The sequence below is a fragment of the Mastomys coucha genome, unplaced genomic scaffold (genome assembly GCF_008632895.1).
Source record: "Mastomys coucha isolate ucsf_1 unplaced genomic scaffold, UCSF_Mcou_1 pScaffold22, whole genome shotgun sequence".
NCBI classification, from domain to species: domain Eukaryota; kingdom Metazoa; phylum Chordata; class Mammalia; order Rodentia; family Muridae; genus Mastomys; species Mastomys coucha.
Window position 1 is genome coordinate 28,680,660 of NW_022196905.1, and position 15,688 is coordinate 28,696,347.

General features: G+C 48.6%; 1 protein-coding gene across 4 annotated transcripts in view; it reads left to right on the plus strand.

Annotated features, from left to right (window-relative positions):
• Positions 1-15,688, plus strand: part of Cfap99 (cilia and flagella associated protein 99) — a 46,827-nt gene that overhangs the window by 1,024 nt on the left and 30,115 nt on the right. For 3 of the 4 annotated variants that reach the window (XR_004110240.1, XM_031341044.1, XM_031341043.1), the window contains exons 2-4: positions 8,691-8,819; positions 12,732-12,876; positions 13,870-13,964. Coding sequence is in view for 3 of the 4 variants with exons in the window: in XM_031341044.1 (XP_031196904.1) it covers positions 8,706-8,819; positions 12,732-12,876; positions 13,870-13,964 (354 nt within the window). In the remaining variant the exon portion in view is untranslated. Of the gene's footprint in view, positions 1-6,364; positions 6,473-8,690; positions 8,820-12,731; positions 12,877-13,869; positions 13,965-15,688 lie in introns of all 4 variants that reach the window. The other variant, XM_031341045.1, reaches the window with a different exon arrangement.

Below are 15,688 nucleotides of genomic sequence, written 5' to 3' on the forward strand. Positions count from 1 at the left end.
AACTAACAGATCACCTAAGAGTCCACAACCTTATGCTCTCTCATCATAAAAACTGCTTCTGGGGCTGGGAAGGTAGCTCATCAGTGAAGTGTTTGCCTTGATAGCAGAAGAAGGTTCAGCATGCCAGAACTCACTAGGAGTGGGGGTGGGGGAACTAGGCATGGGCTAGAGAGATAGCACAGTGGTTAAGAGCACTGGATGCTCTTGGCAAGGCTCCTGGTTCAGTTCCCAGCACCTCCATGACTGCTCACAACTTTCTCTAACTCCATCTTCAAATAATCAAACCCCTCTTCTGGACTTCATGGGCCCTGCATGCATGTGATGCACATACATACATGCAGGAAAATACACATAAACATAAGAAATAAATTTATTTTTGTTTAAAAAAAAAAAAGAAAAAGACCAGGCATGGTAACAAACATTTATAATCACAGCACTTCAGAGGCCAAGAAGATGGGCCCCTGGGGCTCACTAGTCAGTCTAGCCTATTTGCTGAGCACCACGCTAGTGGGAAACTGTCTCAAAACACAAGGTGGATGGTTCTTAAGGAATGACACTGAGGTCGTTCTCTGGCCTCCCCATGAAAATGCACATACTTGCTTATGCACCCATATATATACATGCACATAAAAATAAGTAAAAATTTTAAGAAGAAACTAAAAGCAGCTCATCCAAAGCCACCATCTTCTCCAAGTGAAGACTTGGAGCAGACACATGAATTCATGTCCAGTAATAAGTAGATTAATAAACTATCTGGGGTCTGTCCACCCTTGACCAAGTCCAAAGCCTGGGGCTATTCCCAAGCTGTTTCTGTGCTTCATAGTTGGAAGTTGTGCCCAGGATACAGGCTGAGCCCGAGGAGGTGGGTAGGTCAGGACCAGGCATAACTATAGGCAGAAAGCTCCGAGCATCACAGACTATGTTCCCATCCAAGAAGCGTGTGCAGAGGTAATTCTGGACATGTGGCAGGAACCAGCTTCTTTGGCTACCATCCTTGACCTGTTTGCTCAGGATTCAGGATGGCTTCACTGGTTCCTAGCCATCACCACCTAAGCCCATGAACCTACTGGAAAAAAAAGAAGAAAAGAATGTTCTACACTTCAGACTAACACTCCCAAAGTTTATTCTCTAGTATTTCTCAGAGATGGAAGAACTTGTACACACACACACATAGCCAGCTTCCAAGGAGGCTGAGAAATGTCACCAGCCAGTTGTGTAACAATAGGTCCAAGTGAGAGTCAGGGTTTGTTGTTCAGGAGGAAAGAGAAAGCTGCAAGGAGTGACTTCATAGCCTGTTGTAGAGATTTTTAATTCCAACCTGGGGTTTCTTGATGGCCTTTGACCGTTTAGGTCATGGATAAAAACCACACACAACCTTTATACTTACAATAACCCCTAACGAGCACAAGAGCTGGGCAGATAGATGTCTGCCTTAGATGCAACTAGAACCTACTTTCCTACTGATAACCCCAAATCATTACTTACTACTTACTATGTTTCACCTGGGCTGCTCTCGATTCCAATTGGCCAGCCCTTGGGACCACATTTTTATGGCTCGCCTAAACCCATGGTAGCTTCTCCTTCGTTCCTTCTACACCTTCTTCTCATGGTTTTTTTCCAACCCCAAGCCCAGAAAACCTAAACCCCACCTATGTCTCTTCTGCCCAGCTATTAGCCAATCAGAAATAACCTGGGGGCAGGGTCACTTAGGTCTATGTGCAGACTCCAAGTCTTGCCCCTCCCCCAGCACTTAACATTATAATACACAGTAAAAGACAAAACCTCAACAGTAGCCACACTTAGCAGAGCAGCTTTAGTTGTGGGAAAAGGGCTATTTTCATTAACATAACGTTTAAGATGGCCTGGCTGAGACTGTTGAAGTAAGCTGTGCCTGACAGAAACGAATCCTCCTTGCTTGCTTCAGCCTGCCTTCCAGGTTACCCCAGGTGCCAAAGGGAGTTAAAGAGCCACATATAAAGGAAATCAATCCACTTAGGAACCAGATCTCAATTCTCACCTGTAAACTAAATGCACTTAAATGTGGCTCAGTATTGGACCAATTACCCAGTGCACGAGATACTGTGAGTTCTGTCTCTCGTACTAAAAGCAAGTAAACAGACAAATAAATTATTTTAAATAAACTGAGTCTAGCTGTGGATACGTGGGCATGTGATCCTAGCACTGAGGAAGCAGAGGCAGGAGGATGGAGAGTTTGAGGTCAGCCTCCACTGCCTACCAAGGCCACCTTCCCCAAAACAAAAATAACCAGAAAAAATAAAATAAAATCAAAAATAAATTGGAAGGAAGTGTAAAGTTGAGGTGCTCGAAGCATGCTTCAGAGTTGGCAAGCCCGTGCCTGTTCTCCAGCCATAGATGTGATTGTTTTGATCAAGTTTTAGGTGAGTTTCAGAGGGGGTTCAGAGTCTACCCACCCTCACTGGGCACCTGCTCTTTGCCCCAGGTGGGTGTGCAGATCCTTGCAAGGCAACCTCCACCCCACAGTGAGCAAAGGGGTCAGGCTGGCTCCTGGGAGCTCCCTCCCACCTTCAGGCTGGCTCTTTCGTCCATTCTGTTTGGATCCTTCTACCAAGGTTCTCTCTGGACTGGGGAGGGCATGAATTGATTCCTTCAATCCTCTTGACTCAGGTCAGCCCAGGGCACCTGACCCACCCTTTCAGTAGAGAGTTTCAGGCTCCACAGCAGGGGAGCAAGACTCAGTCTTCGCTCCCTGGCAGCCAGGGCAACCCATCCATATAAATCCAGCCCAAGACCTTGGCCTCCAGATCGGAAACTTACTGAAAAAAAGGGAATTAATATTTCCATCAGAGTATCTAATGATAGTGTGTCAACAGGATCTAGACTACCTGAAAGACCTCTGGACATGCCTTCCTGGGTGGGAGAGTGTAATAATCTTGGTTACCTTAACCATGCAGAAAGACTCACCCATCTTAACTGTGGGCAGGAACATTCCACAGACAGGGCATCCATACCAACAGGGATCCTGTGCTATATACACGATGATTACAGAGAGCTTAGCTCTAGGATGCAGCCATCTTTCCCTCTGTTTTCCTTTGTGCATTGGATGCATTTCCTTTCCTTTCACATTCTGCACACTATGTGGCTATAGGCCCAGCTCCTGCTACCTTGGCTCCTCCCTGCTGTCACGGACTGCTGCCTTGAACCTTCAGAGAAGAGCAGCCACTCCTCAGCACTGTGTCCAGGACTTTTGGCCTGTGTTCTGTTCTGGATTTGTTTTCCTCAGTGCTGATGATGGAGCCCAAGGCCTGGCAATTTTAGGCTAGTGCTTCCTGGCTGAGCCCCACCCCTAGCTCTCTAACTGGGAGTCTATAAAAACTCTTTGCCTGCTTGTGTTCTTCACTCTGGGTCCTGGGCTACTGTTCTCCTTTACCTCACATCTTTGATGAGCAAATAAGGTTTTTGAGGCCACGCCCAGGCTCTCACAGAGAGGAAATCTCTTTGGGGATAGGGAACCAGATTCCCCCCACTTCAAACTCCTCAACATGAGTTTTCGTTCTCTTGTTTCCTTAGAAAGTACTATCAGTGCATCTATCCCCCAATTCAGTGAGGCAACAAAACTGAAATGTATTGTATAAAGGGCTCATGTTAGTAAAAATTTGGAAAAGCAGATAATTTATAAAGTCATTGTGTGGGGTGAATGTGGTCAAAGCACCTTGTCCACATGTATGGAGCTGTCTAAGAATAAGAGACTTTGTTTTTTGTTTGGTTGGTTTTTTTGTTTTGTTTTTTGTTTTTTGTTTTTTGTTTTTTGTTTTTTTTTTCCCGAGACAATGTTTCTCTGTGTAGCCCTGGCTGTCCTGGAACTCACTCTGTAGACCAGGCTGGCCTTGAACTCAGAAAACCGCCTGCCTCTGCCTCCCAAGTGCTGGGATTAAAGGCGTGCGCCACCACTACCTGGCAAGAGACTTTTTTAAAGATTTATTTATTTTTATATACTTGAGTGCTCTATCTGCATGTACACCTGCATGCCAGAAGAGGGCATCAGCTCACATTATAGATGGTTGTAAGCCACCATGTGGTTGTTGGGGCATTGAACTCAGAACCTCTGGGAAAGCAGCCAGTGCTCTTAACCACTGAGCCATCTCACCAACCCTGACTTTTTTTCTTTTTTCTTTTTTCTTTTTTTGTTTGTTTGTTTTTGTTTTTGTTTTTCGAGACAGGGTTTCTCTGTGTAGCCCTGGCTGTCCTGGAACTCACTGTGTAGACCAGGCTGGCCTCGAACTCAGAAATTCGCCTACCTCTGCCTCCTAAGTGCTGGGATCAGAGGCGTGCGCCACCACCGCCCAGCTCTTTTTTTTTTTTTTTAAAGTCAGTCTGGGATTTGATGAAGCTTGGTGACAAAAGCCTAGAAGAAGGAGGTCCTAGGTTCAGTCAGTGTGCTCTTTCGATCGGTTTTATCCTGGCCACCTGTGACTGTCTTTCAGATAAGATGAGGAGCCCGTTTTAGTTACTTACACCTTTTTCTATTTTTGTGTTCATCTTTCATAGATAAGACTAGGCCTAGGCCAGGTCTAGCTGAGAGGCAGGGACCCCGCTCACCACACTTGCCAAGGCTTAATGAGAATTTAGTTGACGTCAGAGGTTTCTGCAGGGGACTCATAGGCAAAGAAGGCAGGCCTCAGGTGTGTGAGCATGCAGCTTAATGTTAAGAGATCTCTGAGTTTTGGGGTAGAGAAAGGGATGAGGATTTGAGGTTTGCAGGCCATATACAAAGAGGCTCCTAAGCCAGTGAAAGACCCCAGGGAAGGAGGAGACTCTGGACTGAAGCTTGTGACATGCAGAAAGACACCCCCACACACACCAGGTCCCACAGCAACAGAACCTGGGAACAAACTCTGGGGACCTCACCTCTCCACTTCTCCCACAGCATCTAGAGCCAAAGCCCTGGGGCCCACTGCTGTTCCCAACCCACCCAATGCCCTCAGGAACCTTGGCTTAGTCTTGGTGCCTTGAGAGAGGCCAGGCTGGGAGACTAGGTGAATGGAATTAAGATTTTGCGCCAGGCAGTGGTGGCGCACGCCTTTAGTCCCAGTGCTTGGGAGGCAGAGGCAGGCAGATTTCTGAGTTTGAGGCAAGCCTGGTCTACACAGTGAGTTCCAGGACAGCCAGGGCTACACAGAGAAATCCTGTCTCAAAAAACAAAAAAACAAAAACAAACAAACCAAAACCAAAAAAAAAAAAAAAAAAAAAAAAAAAAAAAATCTTTACACAAACACATCCTCTATCTCAAAGGTTAGGCCAGGGGAAAGGATTCACTGTGCTCAAGTAACCGACACTGGAAGAGTTGGCAGCCTGCACCCTGCCACCCCCAACAAGGACTCTGATACTGTCAGAGATATGGGCAGTGAGAGCCAGCGCTTGCTGTGTCTAGACATCTTTTGTGCACTAGCTGCACCTGGCTGAGAAAAACTGTTTTGCTGGGGCACGTACTGAAAACTATAAAGATGGATAATCTTTTCAGAACTAATATTCTCTCTAGAGCTACCTGACAGTGCCGTGTTTGCCGCCAGGACACAAGTAACTAGGAGTTGGAGAACTTGGTAATTGCTTCCAGGAGTCCAGCTATCCTCCCTCCCGCCCCACACCCCCCCACACACCCCTACAAAGCACACACACACAAAGGAGGAAGGAGCTCCCACACCCACAGACTGCCTTGAGCCAAGATTCCTGGAGTGTCTGAAATTGTTTTCTACTTAGGAGAGATCCAGAATGGAACAAAGGGCCCCGAGAGCTGTTCCAGATAAAGAGGGCAAGGGTCCTGCAGAGCCAGTGACGTCAGGGCCTGCGGAACTGGCCAGACAAGGCGTAGAGCCAGGAGAAGAGCAGACCTCCAGGGCACTGCCTGGCAGGTACACTCTCAGGGAGGGGCTCTAGCTCCAACTCCTTGAATAACACCAGGTCACCAGGCTCACTCAGCATGGAGCACACACACACACACACACACACACAAAATCAGAGGGGAAGCCACAGGTTTCCCAGTCTATGAAGCATGTCCCAGAAAATGATCCTGGCCTGTTGTGCTTGAATCTACCCATGTCAGCAGAGCTAAGTGACTGGCCCTCTCTGTCCCTCCTAAGAGAAGCCACATTCAGAGAGAGGGTGAAATGGCCACTGGGCATGAAGCCCATCTATTGCTCATTAGGAATGATCGTGCAGTGGGGAGCAGAGTGGGCAGTTGTTCCCAGAAGCCTCCTCTCAGCATTCAAGTCTCTTACCAGGAAGCTCAGTAGAGGTGACTTGAGTCACCAGAGAGGGAGAAGACACTAGGAGCCCTCAGAGGCTTTTTTCTATCACCCAGCCCTCTAACAGTAAGTGGTCTTTGTAGGGTAGAGTGGCTCCGGTGGACATTCTCCAGGAAAGCGGCTTTCACAGGGTGCAGGTCAGCTCCAGACACCTCGATATATTCAGCGCCATCCCTGGCTGCACTTGGCAGGTGTGGATCTGTGTGTGATGGATTAAATCTGGCGTTGTCTAAGACAGAAGGCTACTGTCTCCTCCTGTCTCTTATCATCAACTGACCCATGAAGAATCTACCACGAGATGACCCTGAGGGTTTCTAGGCATAAGAAAAAAGTGCCCTGTTGCCTGTCATCATGGGCTGAGCAGGGATGGAGTCCTACTTACACCTTTTCTGGGTATCCATGAAGCTTCCTTGTGCCCCTAGAGCCTATTCATGGTACCAGGGCTTCAAACCAGTTTCCAGACTCCATGAGGCCTTTCTCAGAGAGACTGGTGGTACCTGTGTGTCTTCAGCCCAGTTGAGCCCCAATAGTGGTCGCACTGGCCCAGAATACAGCCAGGGTACATGGGGGCTCTGGCCCTCAGTGGTCCCTGCCTTTCCCCCTAACTATTCAGTGAAGCTTTCCAGGCAGCTCCATCACAGAGAGGACCCCCCCCCAAAAAAAAAGATGGCAGGAAAATCTCATTCCCTCACTATGGCTTCCTCATCTAACTGTTACCCTAGGACACCAATTCTCAATATGTGTGTCTCGAGTCCTTTGGAGGTTGAACAGCTCTTTCACAGGGTCACATATCAGGTATGTGACCTGATGTTTACATTACAATTCACAGCAGTAGTAAAACTGCTGCTATGGAGCAGCAATGAAAATACTTTTATAGCCAGACAGTGATGACACACAACTTGGGAGGCAGAGGCAGGCGGATTTCTGAGTTTGAGGCCAGCCTGGTCTACAGGGTGAGTTCTGGGACAGCCAGGGCTACACAGAGAAACCCTGTCTCGAAACACCAAAAAAAAAAAAAATAGTTTCATGATTGGGGTTCACCACAATACAAGGAACCGTATTAAAGGATCTCAGCATTAGGAAGGTTGAGAACACTGACACAGAGCCATCTGCATCTCCTCCACAACCACATTCCTTTGGGTTCAACCTCAGCCTCCCAGACCTATGCTTGTTCCTCTCGGAACTTGCTCAGGGATCAAGCAGAACCTTTGAGAGGTGACCCTCTGGTTCTAATCCTGATCCCTGCTGAGAGCACTGGAGCACCCTACTCAGACAATGTGAGTTCTGCAGAGGCCTCACCCTTCTGGAAAGCTGTGTCCTTCAGTTCCGAGCATATTCCTGTTCTTTCTCTCTCCTGTCATTTTTCAACTCTCATTGGTACTTTGACCACTTAGAACAGCTCCTTGATTTTCAAAGAGTAGCCACTAGGCCCGCCGTGCCTGGCCAGGACTGGCCTACACTGGGGACCTTGCTTGCTTTTCCTGTTACTGTGATGAATACCCGCAAAAGAAACTTCGGGGAGAAAAGGTTTTATTTAATCTCACAGCTCAAGACATGGCCCATCCTGATGGGGAGGTCAAAGCAGCAGGACCTGAGGCAGCCGGTCACATCACATGCACAGTTAGAAAACAGGGGTAAATGCATATTCGTGCTCAGCTCTCTCCATTTATTTCTTTTTCATCTTAATCGATGGTTTCTTACTATTTCTATTTATTGTATGTATGAGCATGGGTCCTGCTAGTCACATGCCACAGCACCTGGGAACTCCCACAGCCTTTCCTGATTCTGTCATTGTCACCTGCTCTGGGTAGAACCTGCTGAGAAACCAGCCACTCACCTGGATTGAGGAGTGTTCAGCGAGGCCTGCTTTCTGACCTGAGCCCATTCTAGGGGTCATCCTACCCACAGCTTGGCTATGGGGCTTTGATGGCTGCATTGAGATTTTTTTGTTTGTTTGTTTTTGTTTTTTCGAGACAGGGTTTCTCTATATAGCCCTGGCTGTCCTGGAACTCACTGTGTTGACCAGGCTGGCCTTGAACTCAGAGATCCACCTGCCTCTGCCTCCCAAGTGCTGGGATTAAAGGTGTGCACCACCACTGCCTGGCCTGGTGACTGCCTTGAAACCTAGGGAAGACAGGGCTGAGGCTGGGACTAAGTGGTGACCTAACAGTGGACTCACCAAGGCCAAACGGACCCCCTGTGCAGTAGAGGCCTAAGATGAATTAACCAAATAGTGGGTTTAAGTTTACCTGAATCTAAACCCCTACCTCCAAAATCTCACTGTTCAACCCAGAACCCTCCTGGACTTCCTGTTGGTGTGGGTAAGGGTCCTGCAACCACTTCTGCCAACAGCTAAACTGGCAACTCAAAGGCTGTGGATAACGTTACTTGTGTTGGTGTGTGTTTTAGGACCCTGCTCCAAAGATGGCCTACTATGAAAAATGCATTGAGATTGTGATAAAGCAGCTTGACAAATTTAAGCCTGAGAAGGACAATCCTGAGCAATTCCTGGAGACAGTACTCACCTCCTTACAGCAGGTACAGGCAGGGTAACTGCTTGGGTTCCTGGGGGACCACATCAGTGATGTGTGTTGTCTGCATTTCACCTTCCAGCAAGTGACACGAGATCCACTCCTTCCTCTGGGGAGAAGTGTAAGGCAAGGCTCTCTAGAAGGCTGGCGGTCCTTCCATAAGAAGGCTCCCAGCATCCAGAATGTACATCAGACCTGGCTCTACCCTGAGCTAGAAAACCTCCATGGTTTTTGCATGGCAGGCAGCCCCTCACGGGAAGAGCTGTGACTGTATGGACAGTGTCAGTGAGGGAGGCAGAGACCTACCTAGGGCCACAGTTCAAGGTGGGTGGTGTTTAGCTGAAGAGGCCTCCAGTAGAGAGTCTGGGCCCTATTGAGTGCTTCCACCTCAATCTACAAGCACTGCTATAACAGGCTTGAGGCTGGGAAAACTGTACAGAATGTAGCTCTCAAGGTTCTGGAAGCTGAGACATCCAAGACAGCAGTGGCATGTCCCACTGCAGAAGGTGAAAGAGAGGCAGGCAGGCAGAGCATGTCTCTGGAATATTCCACCTGAGCCTGTAACGGTGGCAGCTACACTTCCAAGTAAAATCCTTCCCCCATCAGACTCGCCACCCTGTCTATCAGCAGCTCCAGGCTCTGCCCAGATTGCCATCCCATACAGCAGCTCTGCAGCATTCTGATTGGCTCTCTGGACACTACTTGTTCCAAGTCTCCTTCCCCCAAGAGGCTTCGGCCTCTCCTTCTCAGGGTACTCAGGAAGAGTCACCCTACCTGCTGATAGGTCCAGTTCCTCCATCCAGCACAGAGCTCTCTCCTCAACCCTAGGCTCTTTTATCCAATGCTAAGTAGCATAGATATCAGTTTCCATGGGCCCTACAAACAGCTCATCTCAGCAGCCCAAGCTTGGTCATGAAAAACTGTGCTCCTTCCTTTCCCAGGTGAGGCAAGCATCTATCTCCACACCCCACCTCAGCCCTGGGAGAGCCTCTTTTCTTTCTGGTGGAGCACTGCCCTCCTCTGCTCTCCCCTCCCCACAGGCATGACACAGAGGCTGCCTCCCTGCAGAGCTTCTCTGCTCCACCGTGCCCCCTACCCCAGCTCACCTACCCACTCCTCTTGTGTCTACTCCACTGACCATACTGCCTTCTGGTCCTTTTTGGTCCATCCATTTGTTTCCTCCATGGTCTTTGCCACTCACCCCACCCACTTGAAATACCCAGCATGCTCCCTGGACTGCTAAGTCATTAGCATAGTCAGTCGGGGCTCTGATAGAAGGGCCCTTTCTTTCAAGCAAGGCAGAAGTTAGTGCCATTAGTTCTTTGACGACCATTACAGAAAACTGAGTTTTAGCGGTTCATAATCAGTTTGAGGCACTTTCTCTGTTAACAACCAAAAGATTAACGTAAATGGGTCCCGGCCGTCACTTGGTAAACCACAAAGCCGTGACCATCTGTGTGCCTTTCCATGAGAAGCCTAGCACTAGGATGCCATTCAGTGAGCTGGCAGCAGCGGCGGTGGATGAAGCTGATCTCTACCTCAGGCCCAGAAGCAGCTCCTGCTTCAGATGTTGGTCCTTTCAGGTTCTGCCAAAGTCCTTCTGAAGCCAACATGGTTTGGAGCCCTGGGTACTGACCCAGATTGAACAACACTTTCATCTCCAGCTGTCAGAAACCTGCTGTAATATACTGGCTGTCAGGTCAAGGGCAGAAATGCCACCTGCCAGAAAGTCACACAACCCTAGACCACTAGGCAGAGGCTAACAGAAGGGCTTCAGGTCAGGGCACACGATAGGCAGACTGTAAACTGTAAGTGAATGGCAGCTGTAGGAGCTTTGTTTTTTGTTTGTTTGTTTGTTTGTTTTTTCGAGACAGGGTTTCTCTGTACAGCCTTTGCTGTCCTAGAACTCACTCTGTAGACCAGGATGGCCTCAAACTCAGAAATCCGCCTGCCTCTGCCTCCCAAATGCTGTGATTAAAGACGTGTACCGCCACCACCCAGCTTGTAGGAGCTTTTTAATGTGGACATGACCATATTTGGATGCACCGTCTAAGTAAATGAAGCTAAGTTACAGCTGGCAGCACAGAGTGCAGGTCCAGCCACAGTAGCCTGGGTACACCTGGGCCTGCTTGGCTGGCAGCACAGAGCATGGTAGTAGCAAAGAGTAGGGCTTTGAGAAATAGCAGATCCCTGGAACCTGTATAGGGCTTTCTGGGCAGAGGGAACTACCAAGATGAAGAGAACCCAAGAGCCCAAGGTCCTGTCCCAGTTAGGACAGGAAGCCTAACTGGCCTGTGTGCCCAACCTTCAGACCTGGCTGCTCAGTCTGTGTGGCTAGCCCATGGGGAGGTTGGTTGTGAGCAGAGAAATGTCAGGTCAGAGCCCAGACTGTGGACAAGTAGATATTAGCATAAAAAGATGTTTCGGGGCTGGACTAACAAGGACATAGACAGCCAGATAGCTCTGGAGTTCGCTGCCATATGAGAAAGGGAGAAGTTTAAAGGGGTGGCCATCTATGGTGAAACAGTTACTAATTTTGAAGTTATTAGAGAAGAGTCAATTGAACTGTTGGTGCAGAGGAGCAGAGAAAAGGGGTAAATGTTTCGATGGCCACAGAGCTATAGCCCATGGTTTCATTGTGGTCAGCACTATTTTGTCATCTTGTAAATCTTAGCATAACATTGTTTTAATGGCTGCATCATACTGGTCTGTGGGATAGAGCAATGATGCTTGACCCTGTGGTCACCCTGCTCTTGGACCCTGGTTCCTGTTTCTTCTGCTGCCCAGCCCTCCTCTCCCGATGTGTGCACATGTTGTGGAAGGTTTCCTTACATTTCCAGAAGTACAGTAGCTCTGTTAAAGGGTCGTGATATAAATAAAGCTCTTGAAACCTATTTTCCAAATTGCTTTATGGAAAGGCTCAGCATCAAGTGTCCCACCATTTTCTTCCCGTGTTGTCCTGGCACTAGCAGATACCCCTATCTTCCTTTTCCTCCAAAACTTAATTACTTTTTAAACCTTAATTTGAAAACCCTAATTAGTTTTTTAAATAATTAACATGTATCACAAACAGGTCATCTCATTATTTGGGTTTGAATTGTCCCCCAAAGGCTCCTGTGGTGAAGGTCATGCTCCCAGTGCAATGCTTAGAGGTGGGGCAGTGGGTGGGGCAGTGGGTGGGGCAGTGATTGGACCCCGTTCTGACTCTCGGGACAGGGTCTTCCTTTGTAGTCCTGCCTGGCCTTGAACTCAGCCTGCCTCCACCCAAAGCACTGGGATTAAAGGTGTGTGCCTGGCTAAGGGAACAGAACCCATGCTGGGACCTACTAGCACTTCCCATCCTCCATTTCACTCAGGACAAGCTCTAGCAGACTTCCCTTAATCATGCAGCCTTCTTCTTTCATTTGAAAGCCTCTATATGAACTCATTTTTAAGTTGTGGTGAAATGCACATGACATAACTTTTGACTGTTTTAACTATTTTCAAGTTCCATAAAACACACTCACAGGTCTGTACAGCCATCGTGTCCACCCATCTCCATAAACTCTAATGTTCCTGACCTGAAACTCTATCCCATGAAATACTAGCTGCCTGGCTTCCTGTCCCCTCCCTCCCCTGCCACCTGCTTGCCATTCTTTCTGTCTCCGTGGATTCACCCATGCTCATATAGGAGACTATTTGCTTAACACTGGTCCTTCCGCATCTGTCTCATTGCTTTCCATGTTTATTTTGACCCACAAAACCCACGTTCTCTTTCTTCACCCTGGTGGTCCCGCCTTCCCCATCACTATGGTCATTGCCCCCTATTCTAGAGAGCTGAACTATCTGGCCTCTATTCAGTCATGTGGGAATATCTTTCCCTTACCTTTGTCCTTGATCTCCTGGTCCTGGAGAACCCTCTCTTGGCTTTCCTTTCCAGGACATGAGCCCCCAGAAGCTTGGGTTTATTTCGGAGGTTCTGTCTGGCTGCCTTGAATACCACAAGTTACTGACCATCGTGGTGGATGCCTTCTATGCACGGGATGGCCAGATCTGCCTGTGGTCCGACTACAGCCTCTTTGAGGGTGCGTGTATCCACTATCTACATGTCCATGAGGCCCAGGCCTACTCCAGACAGGGACTCAAGAGGAAGCTAGCCACAGACCCTGGACAGGTTGACTTGAAAGAGGCCAACAAGCAGGCAAGCTTCAGGATACAGAATGCAGCTCCTTAACTCTTTCTCTCACTTGATTCCCAGGTGCCCATAAATGTATGGCCCAGGTTAGGTATATTTTCAAACTTCTCAGATGGGGAAATTAAGAGCTGGCCGGGGGAGCAAACATGGATCCTACTGCTCCATGCAAACTCTGGACCCCCTAATCTGAAAGAGAATGCCCCTGAGGGCAGCTTGGGCCAAAATACATACCTCTTGTAGTCTGTCCATGACCCCAATCCCGTCACTTATGAAGAGAATATAGGCCTATGCTAGTCTGGATTATCCAGGGAGAGATTAAATATGAGAGCCACCTCTGGCCACTGTCCACATTTACAGAACACAGTCTCTGTGGTCAGTGGTAGTGCTACCCATAGGGCAGAGAGAGATCTAGGACCTACTGTTGGCCTTGCTGCTGTCCCAGGGAGGTGGAGAGGTAAGGTCTACACCATACTGGTAGGCTAAGACAGGAGGCTGGTGCCAGATGCAAAACTGGGCTGTCTCTAACTGCCTGGCTCAGATGTAGAATGAGCAGCCTCATTCAAGGAGCCTGCATACCCAAAAGCTGAAAGTGACTCAGCTCCCAAAATCAACAAAACTGTAGATAACATCACTTTAGCCCTGGAGAGATCCTGGGATTTCTGAGAATTGGCCAAATGCGGCGTAATGTGTGTGGAAGCTGAAAGTCCCAAGTGGCCAGTGTTTACAGTCACTGAGCATGAAGTGGTAGTTGCCATAGGGGCCTGCCCTTATGTGCCCCAACTGAATGAGGTGCCAGCAAGACTCATAGCAGAATTCTCCCAAGGTCATACACAGAGCCCCTCTGCAGGGCAGTGGGCGCTCCTCACACCACCTCTCTCCTCAGTGATCTGCTACCTGGCCACCTTCCAGCTGGATGATCTTGGCTTCCAGCTCTTCTGCAGCATCATCAAGTCCCAGCCTGTGCATCAGATCTGCAAGGTGAGATCCGCTGTCCCCACTCAGGACTGTGGCTGAGGCTGCCAACCAGGAGAGGCAAGACCCAGAGCCAGACGTGCATGTGTCTGATCAGCCCCACCTTTCATCCTCCAGCTAGAGAAACTGGTGGGTTCATCTTTTCTCTGCTTAATACCAGCTGACACCCTCTGTATAGGACAATCTCCCTGTCTCTGGGAAGTCTGTCTGATTGGTTTGTGAACAACAGGCTTTCCTACCTGCACATAGACGTAAGTACCCTGTGACAGATAAGCAACCAGAATTATCTTAAACAAGGACTTCATGTTTAGAACCAAGAAGTAAAATCAATGGCATCTTTGGAGATATGCCTCGGGTCTGCCCTGGCCAGTGGCACACTCAGCATGATCTGTACATGGCTCAGGCTCTGCTGCCTTTCACTGGAATCCAAAGTGACCACTGAGCAAACTTCTACCTTGCTTCCTACCCTGGTCCCACTGTGCTGACTCACCAAATGTTTGGGGGGATAGGCCACATACTGTTCTCAGGATATGCAGCGACCATTTGCAGTAATTTCTTATCCCAATAAGCCCATATAAAAACACACACAACCCATATTATAGTTTATTATAATTATAAACTATAGCCTAGATTAGGCAAATCTATCATTATACTAACTTATTCCCCAGCTATGAGACCCCCTTGCTACTTGCAATTTCTCCTGGCCACGTGGTTTTGCTCCATATTGACTTCTACTTCCTCCTCCTCCCTCCCCTCTCCTTCTGCACCACCCCCTCCAAGACCTCCAGTCCCACCTCTCCCTTCCACTGCCCAATCACAGACTCTAGCTTTGTTTGACTGGTTAGAATGGGGAGAAGGTTCATATGAGATCACCTGAGTATGTGATCTACCCCTCATTGTGGACAGCCCCTCTTGAGGAAGCAGAATTACCATCAGACTACAAACATCACCAGGGCAACCCACAATAGTGACCCCAGGCCAGTACCTGTTCACTGGCCACCTTAGGGAGCTCTGGAGACTCATGACAATAGCCCACAAAACCTTCATGGGAGCCAGGCCTTGTGGCCTGTAATCCCAGCTGCTTCGGAGGCAGAGAGAGGAGGGCTAGCCTGAGTTACTGTTTCGAAGTTAAAAATGAGAAAAAAGAAAGAAAGACGGAAGCTAAAGCTCAGCTGTATAATAATTCCTTAGCCTGTGTGAAGTCCAGGGACCAAAGCTTCAAAGGCTGAATGGTGACCGGTCCAAGGCCTTCCCCTTGCCCACTCCGTGCTCCATGCCCCACTGGGTGATTCTGGTCTCATTAGGAACCCTCAACCTGTTTGAGAGATCTAGAGAGAAGCCAGGTAAAGACAGAGATCCAGCCGTTGGCAACAGTGTGGCCTGTCTCAAGTGCTGCTGCTGCTCTTGTGTTCAGGAGTGGCATAGCTATAAGCATGTCAGGCCTAGGTGGTTTGGAAGGCAGCTTCTCAGTCTATATCTTCCACAGAGGATGTACTCCAAGACAGCAGCTGGAAAAGCTAGATGTTCTAGCATCCAGGAGCCCCACACCCATGCACCAAAAACCTGCCAGATGGTCAAACTCTATATAAACAATGCTGGCTTCAGATTTACAAAGATCCTCCTCTCTCTACCTCCCAATTGCTGGGATTAAAAACATGCCACGCCAGGCAGTAGTGGTGCACGCCTTTAATCCCAGCACTTGGGAGGCAGAGGCAGGTGGATTTCTGAGT